Source organism: Parasteatoda tepidariorum, chromosome 9 (genome assembly GCF_982258835.1).
Source record: "Parasteatoda tepidariorum strain Cologne lab strain chromosome 9, Ptep-v5.0, whole genome shotgun sequence".
In the NCBI taxonomy this organism is placed as follows: domain Eukaryota; kingdom Metazoa; phylum Arthropoda; class Arachnida; order Araneae; family Theridiidae; genus Parasteatoda; species Parasteatoda tepidariorum.
The window spans coordinates 60538197-60560205 of record NC_141763.1 but is presented as its reverse complement, the minus strand read 5'-3'; the positions used below and the strand labels follow the sequence as shown (position 1 = coordinate 60560205).

Genomic DNA, 22009 nt, shown 5'->3' with positions numbered 1-22009 from the left:
AGCCTGCAGGAAACTGGCAATTTATATAAGCCTTTGAATTGTTTAGAAGTAGTTGTGATTGTGAAAGCCCTATAAATCATATTTACAAAACAAAGAATTATTGGTTTATTAGCAAAAATTAAACATAAATTTTTGCTACCAATAGAAAATATTAATTTGTAATGCGGATCCAGTTGGTATCCCTCGCGTTTCAAAAAGAGCTAGATTGGTCATAGTTTGTCAAAGATTTGTGACATAGATTTTACTATTGCATTACAGAATAGGAGGTGCTCGAAAATGTTTTTCTTAGAATGTGGGAGCACATTAAGTTCATTTTCTCAAGAATAATACAACGTTAAATTAATATTTTGAACTATATTAATTATAAAAAATTTATAAGTATCTACCACTTTTATTTTACACAATATATAAATAAAATTTCTTTAAGCAATTAAAAATTATGAGCGGCTGAATGTCAAAGTTAAATACATAGCAACCAACTATAATCGGTTGCTGAGACTTGAATAAGAATCATTTTGGAGTTATTAACGCCTGAATGCAGGACGGGAAAGAGAAAATACTAGTAGAAGAACTGTTTCAATATTAGATAATATTCGGGAGGAGCTAATCTATTCTCAACAATAACAATTCACTGTTAGGAAATTTATCACGGCGAAGAAGCAATTCAATATAAAAATTGCATCCGTTAAAAACAATTGGTAGTTATGGATTTTTATCATTCCCGGAAAAAAACTAAAAAATGAAATTTATTGTTACCAGTTTTTACTCCGGTGCGTTGCCAAGATGAGACAATCTAGCGTGAACGTGTTAAAAAAAAGTGTTAGGAATTTCAAACTCAGTTTCCGGAGGTCCCTTAAAATTGATATAGTGATGTTCAGCTTATTGCTAAAACAGTGGCAATCAATTAACACGTTTAATGCCACGCTAATTTCACATGGCTTGCTCGTCTGGCCACACTAAATAACTACAAACTAAATTTGCAAATATAGACAGATTTTGCTAGTTTATAAAAGGTTTAGCATGACATATCTGAAAAAAAAAATGGTGAATTATATATGCATACGAAAAATCTACTAAATTGAATTTAATAAACCAAGAATCACAATAATTAAGTAAATTTTGAATAAATTTTCTGAAATTCCATAAAAGAGTGTAAATTTTATAGTTCTATATCATGTCAGCTGTCAGTCAGCTGTTTTTCGCGGCCTATGTGAAAGGTCAGTGTCAGCAAGCGGTGGTAGACGCAGCCTAAATGTAATTTCAGTGTCACCCACCGGTGGTTGACGCGGCCTAAATGTAATTTCAGTGTCAGCCACCGGTGGTTGATACGGCCTAAATGGAAAGTCCAGTGTCAGCCACCCATGGCTGACGCCGCGCTCAACGTGTTAAATGCTATAAATTTTCACCCCTTCCGTAACATAACTTTTTTTAATTCAGTTATAACATGGTTGCCACGTGCGACCTAAAGTGGTAAAAGTGCTAACTAATAAAATTTAAGATTTTATAAAAATAAATTAAATTTTTGCAAATTTTTAAAGCATTTTCGTTTTTAATTTAATATTGAAAATGGATGCTAACTTTTTTTTTTCGTTTCGCCGAGTCAGTTTGACACGGGTGACTAAAAAAATCAAAATTTTATTAAAGTGATTAAAATTAGCAATTTTTTATAGCATATTTTATTCAGTTTACTTTTGAAAGTGAAAACAGAAAATGTTTTTGTTTTAATGTTTTTGTTTTGTTGTTTATTTGAAATGTTGTTGTGGCTTATCCTCCACCTGTATGCCAGACAAGATCCATTAGACTGTTACCCCTCAGAAAATCGAAAACCAGAAGGGAAGAAGCGTATACGTCCTCCCTAAAAAGACCCAAACAGTCCAGGATGTGTTCTGCAGAGGTCTGCTCAACATGTCATCTAGAACAGAATGCAAAGAATCATCCTGCCCTCAAAGAACGAGAGACTCTTTGCGTGTCCTCTTGCCAATCTTAAAATGCCGTTCGTGAGACTCTGTCACAGTTAAGAACAAACGAAGAGCCATGTTGACAGGGAGAGGTCCTCTACTCCTTTCAAATTTCAGATTTGACTTTAGATTAATTCTCTGAGTAGGTCGGGCGGAAAAGGAAGGTGTAGACTGTAGAGTGACTACAACCCTATTTGGCTAAGCGACCCGCTTGCTCATTTGCCATAGATGTCAACGTGGGATGGAATCCGCTGAAAATGAACATCGTGGAGCTTTGAAATAAGTTTAAGAAGGATGAAAATGATAGTTTTTTTTTTATCTCCAACTGTATTCAGTTGTTAAGGTGTTGAGACTATCCGAAAGAATTCAGCGTTCTCCGAAGTCACGTTCGTTGCGAGCAATTTCGAGGCTTTGTTCGATTGCAATAAGTTCACTTTTAAAGACTAAAGAAGAATCAGAGTTACAAAAACAGACAAATTTAAATAAAAACATGAATTAATTTGAAATTAATTTCATCATTAGAATTAGCAACCTCTTAAAGCTAATTTTTATTAGTTTTTCTACTTTGAAGTCGATGCAAAGAATGTTTTAAATGTGAATAATTCAAAATGAAAGTCACAGTGGTTGCTACGATTGAATAATTAAAGGGAAAATAAATTGAGTTTCTACCACTTTTTAAATTTATAGTCGCCTGCGGTATCCCATTATTCTTACAATATTAAGTTAGAATAACGTCTCTGTTGTAATAACCATTCTCCTTTTTTTGTTACTTCTGTTATAATAACTATTCTCACTATAATTCTGCGTTATTCAATTATAGTGGTTGTCGGGGCCACTAACGATTTTCATTGTTATTCGTTTATAAACTTTGATTATTGATCGTATTACTAAATATTATTTTATGGTTAATTGGAACCATACTTTGAAGTATAGAATATCATGATTCATTCGGAATCATTTAATGGGTTAACTTTTTTCGTTATTATTATTATTGTTTTCAATAAAAACTGTTGTTATTGTTTATGAGCTATTTCCTTCAGTTATTTTATTGTTACCAATGGATAATTACTTATTAAGGTAGGTTGGACCCTCCAGTGGTGATCCGGAATGCTTCATGTTAACTTTTTAAAATCATAAAATACATTTTGTGACAGAAATTTGAAGACCAGAGTGATAATTTTAAGGCACCACTGGGCTGCTTTCACTTCTATGAGGCCCGACTGATAGAGAATGAGGCTTTCAAAAGAATGGAAACGACGTTTTAAGTGTTAACTTTTTCAGTTTTAAAAAGCAGTCTTAAGAATATTGGTTCTAAAAAAAAGACTATCTAAAGGTTCTATTCTTATCAAAATTAATATGATTTCGATTTATTTTGACTACCGTTACATTTAAGTATTTGAATTACATATAAATATAAGCTGACTAGCATATATATGTTAAAATATAAATATATATGTTAAAATTTTTTGAAAATAGTGGTAGTCAAAAAGATTTTAAATTAAGTTAATAAATGCAAGGAATATATAGAAATAAAATTTTACGCCAAGAAAAATAAAATTCCTGCTGACTGTAGGATTGCACCACTAGGACTAGTAATTCTGAAGGGAGTGCTGAATTAAAGCATTTCCCATTAGTCTTGAAAAATCTGGGAATCCTGATAGATTTACTTCGACCGAAAACTAGCTATTACTGAAATGGTTTTACAGCCGACTTTCACCCCTGGTACTGTTGCCTCATGGAAAGTATATTTCAATGTGAACTTAATTTTAATTGAAATGGTATATCCCTACCAATATAACAAAGCTTTTTTGAAAAAAGTAAAAGTTGCCATCTGTGATTGTTAATAAGTTTTTCCTTGCTCTATATAGAGTTGACATGGAACTTTAATATTGTTTTTCACTTCTTCAGCAAATATTTCATTTCGTTCCTAAACATGCTAGAAATGAAAAAGTTTTGCAGTCAGTTTCGCATTTTTTCCCCGGGGAACAAACAGACTTGTTACATGCAATTTTGCGATCATACAAAAGTTTAAAAAGTAGTCGCAAATTTAGCTCGTTTTCACTCTAATTTTCACAGATGAAACTCGTTTGTTGTTATTACAAATACAAATGATTCAGAAGGTATGCAATCAGTATAACAGATTTACATGACGTAAAACTTCGTTTAAACTGAAGTTGTAGCTATAGAGGCAAATTTACCTCAAATCTTTAAAAAATATAGACGACCATTTTTTAAAAATTTTATTATCTAAGAGTTGAATTACATTTTTCCGAAAATTACAGCAAAAGCTTCTCGCATGTTATATGTAAAATGAGGAAAAAAAAAATCCCCTTCAGTTAACATGCTTTGCTCTCCATTTTTTCCTTCTCTAAGGCTTATCACTATCTCATTATAGGGCCCTTTCATTAAAGACCATATTGTGTGAGTGACGTGTTACGAAATAAATAAGAAAATGAGAAAGGGTACTTCTAATTACCAAAAATGTACTGCAACATATAAACGGGGGTACGAGAGCAACTGTAGCCTTGACAAAGGACCATTGTAATGCTTCGTAGTCATAGCTATAATAGTTATTGGCCAGCGCATCAGTTATGAGGAATATTAAATCATAAATACACAGTAATCTGTGAAAAATAAGCTTTTGAACATAGTCACTATCATTTATTTTATTCTTAATTATATTGACTGTGTCCTTTGACAACTACACTTCCTAAGATTTTAAATAATAATCCTGATCACACTGATATTCCCAACATTTCAACACACGGAACCACTGTAGCCTTGATAATGGGCCATTGTATTGCTCTGTTGTCATTGTATATTTTTTGTAATTATTAGCCGGCTCATCACTATATGAAATTAAAAACGCTATTTTTTTTTAAATAAACGTTACGTTATGATTGAAATCGTAAATGTATAGTATTCTTCCCAAAATAAACTCAGAGATGCCAACTGCTCCGGACACGCCACAGTAATTAAAAATACGGTAAATTACTACAAAGTAAATTTTGCTAATATTTGACTAATTTTGTTTGCTTTTCAAAATATATAGCATGGCGTAAGTACCACAAAGTGGTGAATTATATAAACCTACGAATTATTTGGAAATAGTGGTGGATATAAATCTACTCAATTGAATTTATTAAATCAAGAATCACAATTGATAAAGTACCACTTTAAAATATATATTTTCTGTCCGGAGCAAGTTGGCATCTCTGTAAACTGTTGAACATACCAACTGTCCTTTATTTTATTCCGAATTATTTCGACTGTTTCTCTGACTACAAAACTTCGTAAGATTTTGAACAATAATCGGGATCACACAGATAATCCCTTCTCGTCAACGTACAGAGCGACTGTAGCCTTGACAATGGGTCATCGTATTGCGCTGTAGTCACAGTATAGTTATTGGCTGGCTTATTATTGTTTGAAATCAAAGGGCTAATTTTTTATAAAGTTGAGTCGAGCTTAAGTATTCTGACAAAATAAACTTTTGAACTTACCCGTTGTAATTTATTTTATTCCTAATTATTTTGACTGTTTCCTGTGACAGCAACTCATCGCAAGATTTTGAACAATAATCTGGATCACATAGATAATCCCAACACGTCAGGTAGGCGTACTTTAAAGATTCAGTTATTAAATGAATATAGTCTGCAGAGTTATGACCTAAAGCTGAAAGGGAAATATTTATAATTGTTCTAAGAAAGCTGCAAAAGTTTCCTGTCAAGTGAGCAAAAATTAATTAATTAAAGAAAATAGGAAAAATGAATATCCTGTATGATTTTTGATCTAATGATGGGAATTTCAGGTACTAGGACTCAATCATAATTCTTCAAAGGCATAACTTTTAGGACGTTAATTAATTTATGCAATATATATTTTAAGTTAAAAATCAAGCACAATAAAGGATTTCGGAAAGTAGTCCTTGTAGACATAGATTGAGTCCTAGTACGTGAAGATCCGATCATTAGATCAAAAGTTATTCATAATTTCTCTTTGATTTTAGAATAAAAATGATAAGACATAATAACTAGGGAACGCATTTTTTGTTACATTTATACGAGTTCTTGATCTTACCTAATTCGGGTGTGGGGATTTTAAATCTGAAATTAGTTTTATTCAGAAAGCTGCATGTTTTTTTTTCTTCAGAATAATATTTTTAGTCTAGTTCTAGTTTTATTAAATTTTTAGTTTACTTTTTTTTTGTCTGATTGTACAATTTTAAAAAGCCAGGCTCGTGCATCACTGTCATAGCCGCAGATAAGGATTCTTCTCGCTAATCTCAAAACATCAAAGAATGTGAATTCTATTTCCCACAGAGATTTGTAAATTGTCTCTATCCATAAAACATAACCCACCGTATCTTATGGATTAAGTTCTAATTCACCATTTATAAAACGTGTATTTTTCTCCGTCATCTTAATTACAAATCGATATAGTTAAACTAAATTGGTGAAACCGCTCATTTGATGCGATTGGCAACGTATGATTACAATTGAATAATGAAGTGATTGTGCACCAGGTTGTATAATGGAATAACTAAATGCAATAAGTCATACCTTTTAGATCGTACGTTTTAAGAACATTTAATGAAACCAAGGCGATTAGTCCCATGGTATTTGGTCTCATTTCCCAGACTCTAAAACCGTGAAAATCTATACTAAGTGCATCAGAAGGCACAGGTATTGGAGGATGTGTCAGATGATCTTTCATGTCTTCAGCTGTCAGTGTACCTCCGTTTCTTTGAACTTCTTTGGCGATTTGTTGGGCGGTGTTTCCACAGTAAAACGATTCAGCTCCTGATTCAGCTATTCCCTATCAACAAAATAAGGTAAATTCAACTTTGGAAGAATAATCTTTAAAAAAAAATTTTCTTCATATTCATGATTTTATTTTTTTGTTTATTGTATTTTAATGCTTCTGATTTTTACTTAAGTAGTAATGCCAACTTGCTGCACTTTGTAAAAAAAAAAAAAAAAAAAAAAAAAAAAAACATTTTCTGGTTGTGACTACGGAACTATCTCTAGAGGGATGAACTCAGACACAAAGAAATTATCCATTTTTTTATAACTGCTAATTTAATTACATAAATATTAAGGAAAAAATTGCAATCTTAGAAGGTACCCTTTATTTATAAAATACGAGGGGGCTTAAGACTCCTCTGCCCCCTCCCAATTCCGTGATACCTGTTTTCTAGTGGTAGCGAAATTTAAGTTATTTTTAGTTTAGTAATTTTCATTTCAAGTTATTTTCCCCCCACTACATATCGAAAACTCAAATTATGATACAAAATGCTACTTTATTGGCAGACATATAAAGTAGGCGTAATTATAAAAATAATATTATATATTCTACAAGTTATACAAGGTGACCTCAATGGCTAGGTACTCCGTTTCATCTCTTTATATTAGTTTCCGCATATTTCCTGTGTTAAAGTTGAAAGCAATAATAAATAGTTATTTTATTTTTACCACGTTTACTTACCTTCTAACTCTTCCGGATTTTCCGGAAGATTTTATTTTCATATTTAAAGTGGTAGTAAATATATACTATTTTTTCTTTTATAAATTTAATTTTCAAATGATTTTGATCATCACTATTCTTACAAAAATTAAGCACATATATTAATATGGTTGTCAATTTAAGTTTTCTCAAATACAACGCATTTGCTTGCTTAAAATTGAAGTTTTAATTCCATTTTAATACCACTGAGAAAAATGATAATGGAAGGGATTAAAAGTTGGCAGGTATGCGTTTATATAAACTTGCCTTCGTGTATGTCTGTCCGTGTGGAATTTTGTAATCGATTTTAAACGTTTTTCAATTTTTTTCTTAATTATTATTCTCCACTACTAAAACGGAGTTTTTAAAAATATTACTTTTTATTTTGAATTTTTTTAAAAATAAATCTACTCTTCCCGAAAATTGCCTGTTATTGAAATGGTACTACTACAAGTTTTTTGCTTTCATTTTCAGACCTGAATACGTTAACCGAATATAAATGACGAGATATTTTTGAAGTAACTAAACTGCTACCTTTTACGTTATTCAACAAAAGTTTTTACCTAGTGGTAGTTAAATAATTATTGAGTAGACAACCACTTAATTCATCATCAATTAAAATACATTAAAATAACTAGCTGGTCCTTTATATGTATATTTAAACTATTTAAATGTAACGATAGTTAAATGTGTATTAAATTAAATTTATATTTATTATTTATTAAAGCAGGAATCGAGCATGAATGCAAAAATTTTTCTACCACATATATTAAATTAAAATCTTAAGCAAACTCGGAAGTTCGTTGTAGTGGAACTAAGCGTCGACCCTTTTCACATTCATCCTGAAATTAGACTAAGTGACTATACATGACAAAAATAAAGTTTAGGGAGCAAAATGGAGTTCTTGCAAGCCCGGAAGAGTAGTAAGATATATATGATAATATCAACTTGTGGCTATTTGAAGTGGTAGTATAAATTATATTTCCCATTTATTTTTGAGAATTATAAACTGAATTAAAATATAGTTTTGAACACCACATTAAATAAAAAAAAAATAAAAAAAAAGATACAATATATATATAAATGCATGAGAATTAGCCGATGGCGTCTTTTCTCCTTCAACGAAAAAATATTAAAATACTTAAGAAAAATTTATGTAAAGATTATTATAATGTTGCGTATGTTTGACGATTTTTTCTTTTTCACTATTTGAAAAAATCGTTGATCTCATGCGCTAGTTCTTACAGAGAGCCCTCGATCGTTGTTGTTAAAAATTTTGTTAAGTATTAGCTGTGTGCTAAGACTTAACAACATTTTCTATCACAGGAAAAAAAAAATTCTGAAACAATGGAATTTCTAAAGTTGGTGCAAACTATGCATTAAACCAAGAAAAATATTTTTCAACGACCATAATAGTTGGCACCTATTAGAAAAGTAATTCAATAGTCATATTTCCATCCTCAAAAGGAAGTAAAGTTGGCAAGTAACGCAAATGTAATGTTCATACGCACCTGGAAAAATTTTAAAATTATTTTAAATTTTGTAAAAGCAGTTAAAAATTTCTTAGTTTTAGATTTTTTTAGAATTAAAAATTCAATTCCCCCATAATCAGATAAAAATTTATTTGTTTAGGATTATTTAAGTATTATGATACTTACAAGCACAGTAAAATATAATTTTTCATCTTAATATTTCTACTACTATTTAATTTTTCCCAAAAGGTTCATACGAACAGTGTATTATTTTAACATTAGAACTAAAATAATTTTGTTCACCACTACACATAAATCATTTAAATAATGGAAAAATCATCATATTCATGATTGGATTTTGTTACACTGTTTTGCCGTTTAGTGTTAGACTTCGTGTATTAGTCGTCCCCACCACAGAGTATCAAAATTGTGATGGCATGTCATCGGATCATCCTCAAATCTGTTTTCCGGGCCGTCGCCAATAGCCCATTGTGCACTCCTACTGATGAGTGATTTATTAATTTGAGCGATTTAACCAATCCTCCACACGAAAGGGCTCGAAACACCATGTAACACTAGATGCCAACTTGCTCAGCTTTGTAAAAAAAAGTATTTTCAAGTGGTAATGAAATTAAGGTTTATTTTTAGTTTAGTAATTTTCAGTCTAGGTAATTTGTTCACCATTACATGTCAAAAATTCAAAGTTAAATACATTTTTATTGCAGTTATCTTGTGGTGACATTTTTAATGAGTGGGCTAATTGTCTTTTATTCTGCTATAAGTTTTACTATTTAATTCTCTATCAATTTATTAAAACTTGCGCAAAAAGCATAGCAGTTACCTTCCATGGGGATGTATCTTTGTGATGTTTTTTTCTAATTTATGCTATCTGCTCTCTAATTTCTTTGAAATGAGCATACAAGCCAGCGTAAGTATGAATAATAATAAATGAATATGTACAAATTAAAATTTCATAAAAACTCAATTTGTATTAAAAACTTTAGATTTACAAAACTGAAACTATAATATCCCTTGTTTTCGTGCTTTTATTTGTGCTGCGTTTTTCACATTGTTTAGTTTCTTCACGTATGGTATAAAGTGCATACTATCTTCGTTTGGATACATGCTAAGATGTGATAATTTAGTTAATTAATGAATGGATCGGTTGCATGCGGAAAACAAATAAAATTGGATACTTTTATACTATATTATGCGGAGCAACAAAGTTGTATTCATCTGGGATAAATATTAAAAATTAAGTTACTAGTCTTTATATATTTTTTAAAAATAAAATTTATAAAACCGATACTCTATGACGATTAATTTAATTTTTGTGCTGTCCTATGACAACACTAGACTATATGGGTAGCCATGCCAGATCTGAAGAATTAGTGAAGGCTAGAACAAATCTAAGTTTAACGTGATTTGGCTCTGTTTATAAGGGCTCATAATTGTTGCATAATTGCTCTATTCATTTACTTAAGGGGAATATCGACTCTTTCCCTTATTGTAGCGTGGTCTTGTTATTTTCTTGCTACTCAAATCTAGGCTCTTTATAATAAACCCGACACTATCGCAAATCTGGTTAGATGGCATAATTTGTGTTTTTATCACACTTAGTTTAACTTTATTCATACATTGTTAACCCTCCCTTTGTTTGAATACTATGGATGTATTTATATATATATACATGTTTAATAGTGTGTAAATCTGTATATTAATAATAGAAAATATTAAGTAAGAAAATTTCATATATACTAGCATGAATGGATCTTTGTGTTTACTTGAAAACAGTCTGCCAGCTTTGGTGCTGTTATTATATCACCGGGTGAAGGTGGTTTGCCATCTATCAACAGATCTTCTGCATTTTTAGAATGGAGAAACATGTCTTGGTTATTCTTCCACATAGTGGCAGCTTTATAGGGCACAGGTGCACCATCTCTTGCTAGTTTAATAACAGGCTCAAGAATTTGTTTCATTGTTAGCTGTAAAAGTTGAAAAGAAACTCATATGTAATGGCAATATTGGTTGTCAGTTTTTTTTAAAAATTTATTATTTCTTTTATAACGCAAGAAACTTTCCTAGTTAGTACCTAATTCAACCTTATTAAAATTGACCTAAATCATGATGACCTTATCACATGATTTGATTATTCACTATGAAAAGGTAAAAGGTCACTTAACGTACTAAAAGCCTTGAACACAATCTCAGACGTTCACTGTGCCTAATTCCTTAAAAGTGAATACTTTCGTACCTTGGTATACAAATTATGCAAAGTATACAGATTATACAAAGTATACAAAACTTGGTCAGTTTGTTAGAATTTTTTTTTACAGTGGTTGTAAAATCATATTTATTAAGTATAAGTTTTACTTTGGTAAATTCGTTTTGAAGTTATTTTGACCACCATTCATCAATACATATATTGAATCCTCCAGAAAGATCGTGCCAATCTCTATCGTTCTCCCAAAGGACCACGCAAAATATTCAAGTGGTAGCAAATCACACTTGTAATTTGAAGTTTTCCTAAATTCGCAGCCGCTTCACTATAAAGCGAAGGAAGTTGACCGCTTTGTAGTATAAATTTTGTTACCCCTTGAATACTTTTGGCGGACCTTTGGGAGCTCTAATATCGAAAATCGACACGATCTTTTCGAAAGACCCAATATAATATTTTTTTGTACCAGTTATATGATGAGACTTTAAATACAGAAGTACCAACTTGCTCTGGACAGCGGTTGGATATTTTCGATTGACAGTCTTTTAATATGAGATTCTTGGTTTAGTAAATTCAATTTACGGGGTTTTTATTCATCACTACTTAGAAATAATTCAAAGGTTTATATCATAAGCCACTTAGCTACAGTTAAGCCATCCCCTCCAACTAATCCTTATTATTTTAAACATAGATGAATGAGTAGCTAACCCTCTGGGTTAGGAACTGTATTTGTCAGCAATACAGTACTGTATTTGTCAGCAGAGTTAACCTCTTCGAGACGGGCGAGTCATATATGCATTTTCAGGGGGTTGATAATCAGGGTAAAAAAAGATGAAACTGGTAACCAAGCTATTTTTATAGCAGTTTATTTGTGGGCGGGGTAATAATAGTTCACATTAAAAATTGTAATGTTACACTTTTAACGCACAAGGATTGGATGTCTTAGCTTTAAAGTGAAAGCAAAAATGCGTCTGTCATATTAGCTATGCCCAAACTTAAGCTACAGCGATTTATTTTTTACTATTCTGATTCCGCACTAATAGATTTATGACTTGCCCGTCCCCCCAAAAAATAAGTAAATATTAATTAAAAATTTGGCAAAATTATCTGAAAACCTGTGAATTTTAGTTCGCTCCCGTTTTTTAAAATATTTCGTCTTATCCGGAGCAGTTAATGTATTGCAATTTTTTTAGATTTAAGTACATTTGAATTCTTTAGCCCTAAATAAAATGTTTAACAGGCCGTTTAGTTTACTTAAAATAAAGATTTATTTGCGTGATAAAGTCTTTCTTAAATAAAGCAAAAATTTAGAAAATATATATACATATATATTTATTTATTTAGTGGTAGATAAGAAAAAGAGAATCACCAATTTTATTATAAAATGAATGTTTGCAAGTTCTTTTCTATAAAAGTTTTACTAAAGTGCGAATCAGTACACGTTAAGTAGTTTAGAACGGCATACTTTGATAACAATGTGAGTAGGCCTTAAGTAATAGGTGTTGACTTAAGTCATTAGTAGCTGACTAAAATATATTTAAAATGAAGCGTTGTTGAATATAACAGAAGAGCTACAAGGCTGCATTTATAAAGTTCTTCTGTCACATGGTATAACAATTTCATAGTTATCCGATCTCCCAATTTTCTTTTTATATTTTGTGTGGTAACAAAAACTTAATTTTAATTATCTAGTTTGAACAAATTTAATTTATATTTTATTTTATTACCGGCGTTGAACATCTCACCCAGTTGAGTTTACGACTATCAATGCTTAACTCCGTAGACTTGTAATTTTGAACACAATCCAGATGACAAGGGAACTCCTTAAGCAAGCATTCGGCCAAACTAGCTTTTGTTGAGGACTTTTTTTAATGGAAATAACCCGCATTTGCGTTATACGGAGAGGAAAAGCACGATAATCTGCCTCTGTTAGCCGATATTTAGGGGATTCTAACCCATGATCTGTCTACCACTGAGGATATTTTACGTCAGCTCTGTGATTGATCAATGTGAGCCCAGACGAGCAGAATTCGTATCGACTAGCCACCACTGGGATTCGAGCTTGTGTCACCTCGTTGTGAGGCGAACGCTGTATCCCCTAAGTCACCGAGGCTCGAAGTTGATTTATAAGAATTGTGACCACCACTACAAAGAAATAAATATATAGAGTCATTAAAAAAATTCGTAAAAAGGGTTCATACTCACCTGGAAAGAATTAAAAAGTGGTATAAATATTAGTGTAAATATTTTGATATTATAATGTTTGTAGATACCAGAGTATTTTATTTTCTACAATTAAATATATATATAGACATAAAGGTGACAAGTAGGAAATTTTATTTTGATAGTGGAAGCTAATTCTATTTAGAAATTCGTAGCTTCTTTATAACAAAATGGATACATACACATACATATACCTTTTCTTTTCGAATTGGAGCATAGGGCTTCTATCATAGCTTTCCATCTCACTCTATTTGTGGCCAGTTATTTTGCCTCTCACCAAGTCTATCCTATAGTTTTCAATTCATTTACAATCGTCCTGCGCCAAGTACTTTTAGGTCTTCCTCTTTTTCTATTGCCCTGAGGGTTCTAATCAAAAACTTGTTTTACTTTAAATTTTTCAAACGAAATCGATACCAGTTACTAATAATTTTTAGGTGCGTATGGGCCCTGGTAAACGACGTCAGGTTCCCATATTTTTATGTACGATTATTAATTTAGGATAGTGTTGTTGCACCATTGCTCAGAGTTTCCGGTTTGGTGGTAATATCTTCCTACTTGAAGGAAAATGTATCTTTTAATGCAGTAAGTTTAATTTAAAGTTCATTTATCCTCACCACTACGTTTCAACGCCAATTATTCAAACGCCAATTATTTAAAATTATCTTGAATAAATCATACGAACTGCGACCTATACAAAAATATTCTCATCAAGATGACCACCGACTCAATTGACAATGTCAATACTGAAGGCCAAGATAATAAAATTATAGCCTACTCTGAGGCTACTACTATCAAAGAATACAGAGTTAACTTTCTAAGACTCATTCCTGGAATAACCTACCTCATCAAGCAAAGACATTTTGCAGGAAAAAGTATCATATGACCAGAGACCCCCTTACAGCCTTCAAATGATCAACCGCAACAAACAAATTCACAAAGACTGTAGGCGTCTAAAACGATCACAGTGAAATAATAAAATAAAATCTTTGGTGGTAGAGAATAAGTCAATATGGAATATTACAAAAGCTTCCCTCTTGGAGCCACCAAAAAATAAACCTCTTCGTTGCGAAAAAGCTTTGTTTCCTCATATATTGAAAAGGCAGAGGTTTTTGCAAACCATATGGGAGAACAATTCAATCTTAATAACAGATACGACCAAGCTAATCACAAATTGGTTAATCAACGTGTAGTTATTTTTTTATCACGAAATCAAACACCAGTTTCAATTGAACCAACCATCATTGAAGAAGTGAAAAACCTCGTTTGAAAACTAAAACCTTTAAAATCTTCTGGATGTGACAGAATTGAAAATACGATGGTTAAATTTCTCCTTAATTAATATATTGGGAATCTTACATTAATCTTCAATAGCTGTCTTAAATTGAATTACTTTCCCAACATCTGGAAGACGGCAAATATTATTCTTATGTGAAAACCTAATAAAGATCCATACTCACCCTCCAGCTACCATTCAATTAGTCTACTGAACGCTAACGGAAACACTCTTGAACGGTTTATTTATAATAAACTAAAGTCATGCTTTACTTTTCTTCCCGCTGAGCAGTTTGGGTTTAACTAGATCTTCCAAGCAATTATTTCAAATTGTGGACTATATAGCCAGAGATCTTCATCTTAAACAATTTTCAACCCTACTAATGCTGGACATTAGCAAGGCATTCTATAGAGTTTGGCATAATGGTATAACCTATAAATTAATGCAATCAAATTTCCCACGTGGGATTGTCAAAATTATTAACAATTATTTCAGAAATAGAAACTTCTACATCAGTGTCAATAAACATAAATCAACGACTAAGATTATTGACTAAGACTACGCGTTGGTTTCATGCAAAGAAATATCCTGGGCCCGATACTCTATACTATATATACTCATGATTTTCCAATTGATCATAGTGATCACGGTATTTTATGCCGATGACACAGGGATTGTAGTCAAATCTGCTGATCCAAACCTAGCTACTCAGAAACTGTTGTCTAAAATCTATGGCACTGAGGACTGGTGTCTCAATTGGAAATTTGAGACAAATGCTTTCAAATCACAACTTTTAATTATACAAAAGAAGAGAAAAATATTTCAAGATCATAACCAACTTCAACTATTTAATGAAATCATACCAACTGTTAGCAAAGCCACTTATCTTGGTCTTGTTCTAAATAAACATCTTACATGGACGGATCACAAGGCAAATACTGCAGTAATTAAATTACAGAATCTACTCAATCAAGGACACCTCAGCTGAAACACAGAATATTATTACATTACCAATAATGGCATACGCATCGGCTGATTGTTGAAATGCCACTGAAAACCAACTGAAAAAGCTTGCTACATTACAAAACATCATGAGGAGTATTACCAAGGCCACGTGGTTTCAAAGGAATACTGACATATATATTGACCTAAAAATCGATTCATTTGATCAAAATTTCAAGAACCTCATCAGAAATTTCTTTGACAAAGCTTTTGACTGCAATACTTCAAACTTAAACAATATATAAATTTAATAATCTTAAAGACGATGCCAGTCTTAGACCTATTGCACACTTCTTTACGATAGTGATGCGGCATCTACCCTTCAGCATCATATCCAAATGAAGACATCTTCGTAGTAGAATATTAAATAAAGACACCTTCACAGAATAGTTGTCTTCATTTGTATATAGTCATCTTTTGCATAGATTTACTATTTGTCTCTCTTCATCAACTGTTAATCTTCATCTATTGGTTTCTGTCTGCAAACTAATTAATTTCATCTCTATCAACTTAAGGCGAAATGCCGTTTATTCGCTACCCATCATCCTATTTGTGTTCCTGTTACCTTATCGATTCTCCTCTAAGCTCAATATTTCAAGATAAATGGGAAAAGGGCGCATCTGAGGCCTCTGACTCCCAGTTCGAACTTAGTGACTAAAATTATCTCGAAATGAGCCTTTCAAGGTGTCAACTGAATTAACTGAAATTCTTCAATATTTAGTTTTCTATATTCGCCCGCTATTTTATTAAATTCAATAATTTGATACATTATATTAACTAAAATTTAAAAATATAGGATTACTTTCAAATAGTTATATTCATATAAAAATAGATGACGAAAGATCTATTACTAATAAATTTTAAAATATTAAGTTACCTTTTTTGAGCCGAACTTTTCAATTATATTACACATCCCTGCAACCGTTCCTGGAACAGATACCCAGTGTCCATGACTGAACCACTCTCTTTTTTGGGGATCTGTGATACCATCACCTCTAATTTTTTCTAAAGTTGCTCCTTTACCGGTCCTGCCACTGCATTACAAATACAAATACAGCTATAGAAAATGGTACACTGCATTACAATGCTCCTGCCACTGCATTATACTATTATAATTATTAAATAAATTACACTTCTATGCATTTAAAAAGATAGTTCGTTTATATGCATTTGAAAGCCTAACTTGTGTGAAACAAACACATACCCTCCTATTATTACAGAATTTCTGTAGTTTCAGTAAAAAAAAATTCCTAATAATAGCAATGGTTATGTATTATTAGATCTACAGGGAAATTCTGTCCATGAAAGAACACACATTATGTAAAAAGAAGTGGCAGAGCATTTTCCCTGAAATGTAAATATCAAATGTGTCGCTTATTTCAGTCGGATACTTTCGTTACTTTTATTATGTTTGCACATTCTCTTTTGCGCCACATATGCTAGAACAGTATAGTTACCAATTGGAACTAATTTCTTCGTTTCTGTGAAATTCAACATACCAACGGTACAAAAAAATGTATTTCTCAGGTTTTGCATCAAGAAAATATTTATTATTATTAGCTTTAAAAATAATTAGTTAACTACTCCCGGAAACTTGTTATAACTGAAATGGTTTTACTACCAGCCATTCCTCTTTTCCGTCTCGCTTTCACCCCTGCCTATAAATAAGACGCCCAGTTCCACTACAACGAACGAACGTAACAAGCTTAAAGTTCACAAACATAATAACTAAGTAAACAATTCATTTTTTTATAGTTCTATGTTGACGATACAAAGCATGTCTATCTACCGTGAAATCTTAGAATTATAAAGCTTTAAATTTTAATTTATAATCATGGCATCAAGGTTGCCACGTTGGAACAAAACAAAAATTGGTAAATAAAATAAATTTATTGTTTTATTTAACCCCTTGGGGACGGTTGATTCAGAAAAGCATTCGTACAAAATCAGAATCAAGTTGTAATTAAATAAAAAACGGTAACTTAAATGTAGTCGTTGCTAATTTGACAGACTTACTTTGCTTTTACACTAATTATTAGTTTAATCATATATATAATCAATGTTAATTCAAAGTATAACTAAATAGTTTTATTTTGAACAAAGTAATGGTGCATTTATTAAATCAAACAATTATAACCCCGCCCACAAATAAACTGCTGAAGAATTACTTTGATTACCAGTTTTATATTTCTACCCTGATTGATACGGTTTTATGCTGTCACGTATTTGTGACAGTCGGCGCGAAAGGGTTAATATGATTGAAATTAGCAAATTTTTATGGTATATTTTTTTCGCTTTACAATCACAAGTGAATTAAAAGTTTGTGTTGCTTTAAATATTAAGGCACTATACTATACTAGGCTCTAATTCAGGGGCTCTATTAAATATGAATAATTGGAAAAGTAAGTCATAGTGGTAAGTTACGATTAATAATAATTTAATTAAAGAGATAATAAATTTTAAAAAATGTATAAAATTTTTACCTCTTTTATATGTTTAGTCATTAGTCGTCTGTGGCATCCCTGTGGATATGTGATTTATTAAAAAACCTACAATGTAGTTAACGCAAGAATGCTCCCGCTTGATTTAAACATTAAAGAACTACCACTCTTGTTGTAATTTTCATATTTTTGCAAAGCAAAATTCCTGACGTGAATGGGTTAACACATTGCAAGCGGATCACGTAAGAATACGTTTATGAAATTTATGCCATCCCATACTAAAGTTCAAAAAATGGCAGCAAAACTATTTCTTTTCCGCTCTGTTTTTTAAAGAAGTTCGTGATAACCACAAACATAAATGATTCAGTATGCATGCCGTCAGCATAACATTCAAATTTTTTAAAATTAAAGTTGTAGCTATAATGACAAGTTTGCGGGAAAATTTTATACTATCTTGCATATCATTTTCTTAAAATTTTAATCTACGGCAGTAGTAATAAATTTTTTGAAAAAGTTGCCCGTATGCAATGTATTAGTATAATACCGTGTATCACTTCGTGAACATATTCGTTTTTTAAAACTAAGTATCATTACTCATGTTGTTAACATAACGTGGCAGTTAAAATATCTCGCTTCTTTCAAAAAAAAAATGAAAAATACCATAATTTTCTTACCGCCGTTTTAATTTTAATGGGAGATTTTGACCCCAGATGAATGATAATGACCAAGCGTTTTAGTAATAAATTATGCATATTAATCACATTAACCGGTATTATTAACCCTTTCACGCCGACTGTCACAAATACGTGCCAGCATAAAGCCGTATCAATCAGGGTAAAAAGATATAACTGGTAATCAAAGTAATTCTTTAGCAGTTTACTTGTGGGCGGAGTTATAATTGTTTGATTTATTTAATTCACCATTACTTTGTTCAAAATAAAACTAGTTATACTTTGATCTAACATTGATTATATATATGCTTAAACTAACAATAATTAAAGTAAAAGCAAAGTAAGTCTGTCAAATTAGCAACGACTACATTTTAATTACCGTTTTTTATTTCATTACATCCTGATTCTGATTTTGTACGAATGCTTTTCTGAATCACCCGTCCCCAAGGGGTTAATAATTTCCAATGAAATTTGGTTAGCGTCATTAATTAGCCGTATTTCTTGAAACTTCAACTTTAACAACGAATTTTTACATGCCTGTGTGTTAAATCTGTTAGGAAGATTAGGTGTGTTAAATCTGCGAATGAAGATTTTATCAAGTTCATGGAACAAAAATCAAGTACACTGCTCAAAAAAATTAGGGGAGCCATGTGCTCCCCTAATTTTTTTGAGCAGTGTATATATATATGTACACTGCTCAAAAAAATTAGGGGAGCACATGGCTCCCCTAATTGTTTTGAGCAGTGTACATACAAGAATCAACTGCTCCGCTTTCAGCAAAAATTTTAATAAATTGGTAGTGAATAAAAAAGTAAAACGTGTAGAATACGTAGTACGAATAACTACACCTTGTCTTTCAGAGTCCCCTCAAGATAATTACAATAAAATCGCCTTTGATATGTTATTTTCAATTTTCAGTGTATCGAGGTGGAAAAATTGCTAAAAATGAAAAATACCAAATTAAAATTAATTTACCTTTCTATTAACACGTTCACGCCGAGAAAAATGAAAATACTGGTGCGGGAAAAGAGAAAATACTGGTAGAAGAACTATTTCAATATATTAGAGAATATTCGGGAGGAGTTAATCTATTCTCAACATTGTTGAGTCAACAATAATCTGTAAGGAAATTCATCAAGGCGAAGAAGCAATTCAATATAAAAATTGCATCCGTTGAAAACAATTGGTAGTTATGGATTTTTATTATTCACGGAAAAAAACTAAAAAATGAAATTTATTGTTACCAGTTTTTACTCCGGTGCGCTGCCAAGATGAGACAATCTAGCGTGACCCACCGGTGGGTCACCCCGGCGTAAACGTGTTAACCACAAGATTTTTTTTTGTTGCAAAGTGGAGTAAGTTGGCATCTCTGTAAGTAGTATTTGAACGCTTCAATTTTTTAGTTTAATTATGAGACATTTTCGTAATATCGAATGATCTGTCTGGTGACCAAAAAAGAATCAATAAATCTAATTTAAATCAAAATAATCCAATTCAGATCAAATAAGTCCGATTTTTTAAAGAATAATTATGAATTATGTCAAATCTGTTCTTTGGTAATTATTAATATTAACCGGTAAATCTGATAAATTCTGGTGGATAATAGTCTTATTTATTAATAATAATCGGCTATTAAACCGATTAATTACGTTGACCGTAGCATATACATATTTTAGAAAACTTATGTTTGCTTAATCTAGATACATATAGTTAAAGTAAAGCACAAAGAATTAAAAAAAAATGTGTTATTATAATGAATTTTAATTGAAATGCCACGTGAGTAATATTTCGAATATTCATCATACGGATATTTAATACTCCGGTTTAGTAGCACTCTATTAAATGGTAGTGCACGATTTCCAGCTAAATTGGAATTGAAGTTATTGAAATTCCAATAGATGTTGGAATTTAATCTTGAACAAAATTCATTTGTGTTTATGGATATAATTTATTTCTAGAAATTGAAATTGCTGTTAAACTTTATTCTCTGCTCATGGATTTCCGTTTACCCCCAATTAGTTTTATTTTTCAATTTTTTGGATTTAATCTTTTTTTTTCTTCACTAGTTTTACTACTTTTCCTATTACTTATCGCAATGATTAATAGTGCTTTGTACACAGGACAGTTGGCAACTTCCTTAGTTTTTTTATGAAGTGATAAAAAATTTGTTAACTAAAACAAGTGTACTGCACATAACATAAGTTAAACATGAAGTACTCTTATTTAGATTTATAAGTGTCACCCATTTATATATCCCTTGTTGAAAAGTATACATACGGCTCTTGCAAATTTATCTCTCATAGTGGTAACAAACTTACCTAAATACTAATATAAAAATTTTTTTATAAGAAAGGTTTAAACGCTTGTTCGTTCGTTGTTTTAGAAATGGGCATTTGAGGCCCTTATCCCATTCATCAAAAGGTTTAAACGCAGGGATGTCAACTGCTCCACTTTCAACAAAAGCATACCTGCCTTCTTCTTCTTTATTTAAATAAACTGGCCCCTATCCCATTCATCATTAAATTACATACAGTGAGGTAAAATACATTGATTTGGCAAACATTGTGGTAGCCATAAAAAAATCAAGCCGTTTGCTTGTGAAATAATAAAACAATGAAAAAATTCAATATGACAAATTGACGTTTTTACATAACATTAGAAATACGGTGTTTAACATTATAATTAAATTCGCTCAACAGTTCAGTCCATCTCGCTACCTGGGGTTTAATGTTCTTTTGCGTATTCAAGTATGTTATTGCTGAACAATCGGTGACTAATGTAAATTGCAAACCCAACAACAAAGGACGAAGTCTAGTCATTGACCATACCGCAGCTATCAGTTCTAAACGACTTGAATGATACTTTTCTTCTTCAGGAGTTGTTCGGCGACTTACGGAATAAACTAACTGAAAAGCACTAGACTTATTTCGTTGCAAGAGCATTCCAGCTAATCCAACAGAGCTTGCATCAGTGTGTAATTCAGTTTCATCGCGTGGATCAAATAGTTTCAACACTGGTCTCGATACTAATTTAGAACGTAAGCAGGGTTCCCGCGGTCCTTGAAAAATTTAAAAAGTGGTAGCAAATTTAGGGTGGAGCTACAATATACTTTTTTATTTTAATAAACTTTTTTATCGTAGAGTGCTGAAATTTTCGTGCATATATATATTTTTTAGAAAACAATTTTTAGTGGTGGCTACACAGAAATAAAAATGTCAAAATTTCTTTTATTTTTATTACCACTTT

General features: G+C 31.5%; 1 protein-coding gene across 1 annotated transcript in view; it reads right to left on the bottom strand.

Annotated features, from left to right (window-relative positions):
* Nucleotides 1–22009, bottom strand: part of LOC107436708 (uncharacterized) — a 52890-nt gene that overhangs the window by 10419 nt on the left and 20462 nt on the right. The window contains exons 4-7 of the mRNA XM_043043330.3: nucleotides 16529–16685; nucleotides 10720–10920; nucleotides 6521–6776; nucleotides 5462–5633 (exon numbers count right to left, since the gene is read on the bottom strand). Coding sequence (XP_042899264.2) covers nucleotides 5462–5633; nucleotides 6521–6776; nucleotides 10720–10920; nucleotides 16529–16685 — 786 coding nt within the window. The remainder of the gene's footprint in view (nucleotides 1–5461; nucleotides 5634–6520; nucleotides 6777–10719; nucleotides 10921–16528; nucleotides 16686–22009) is intronic.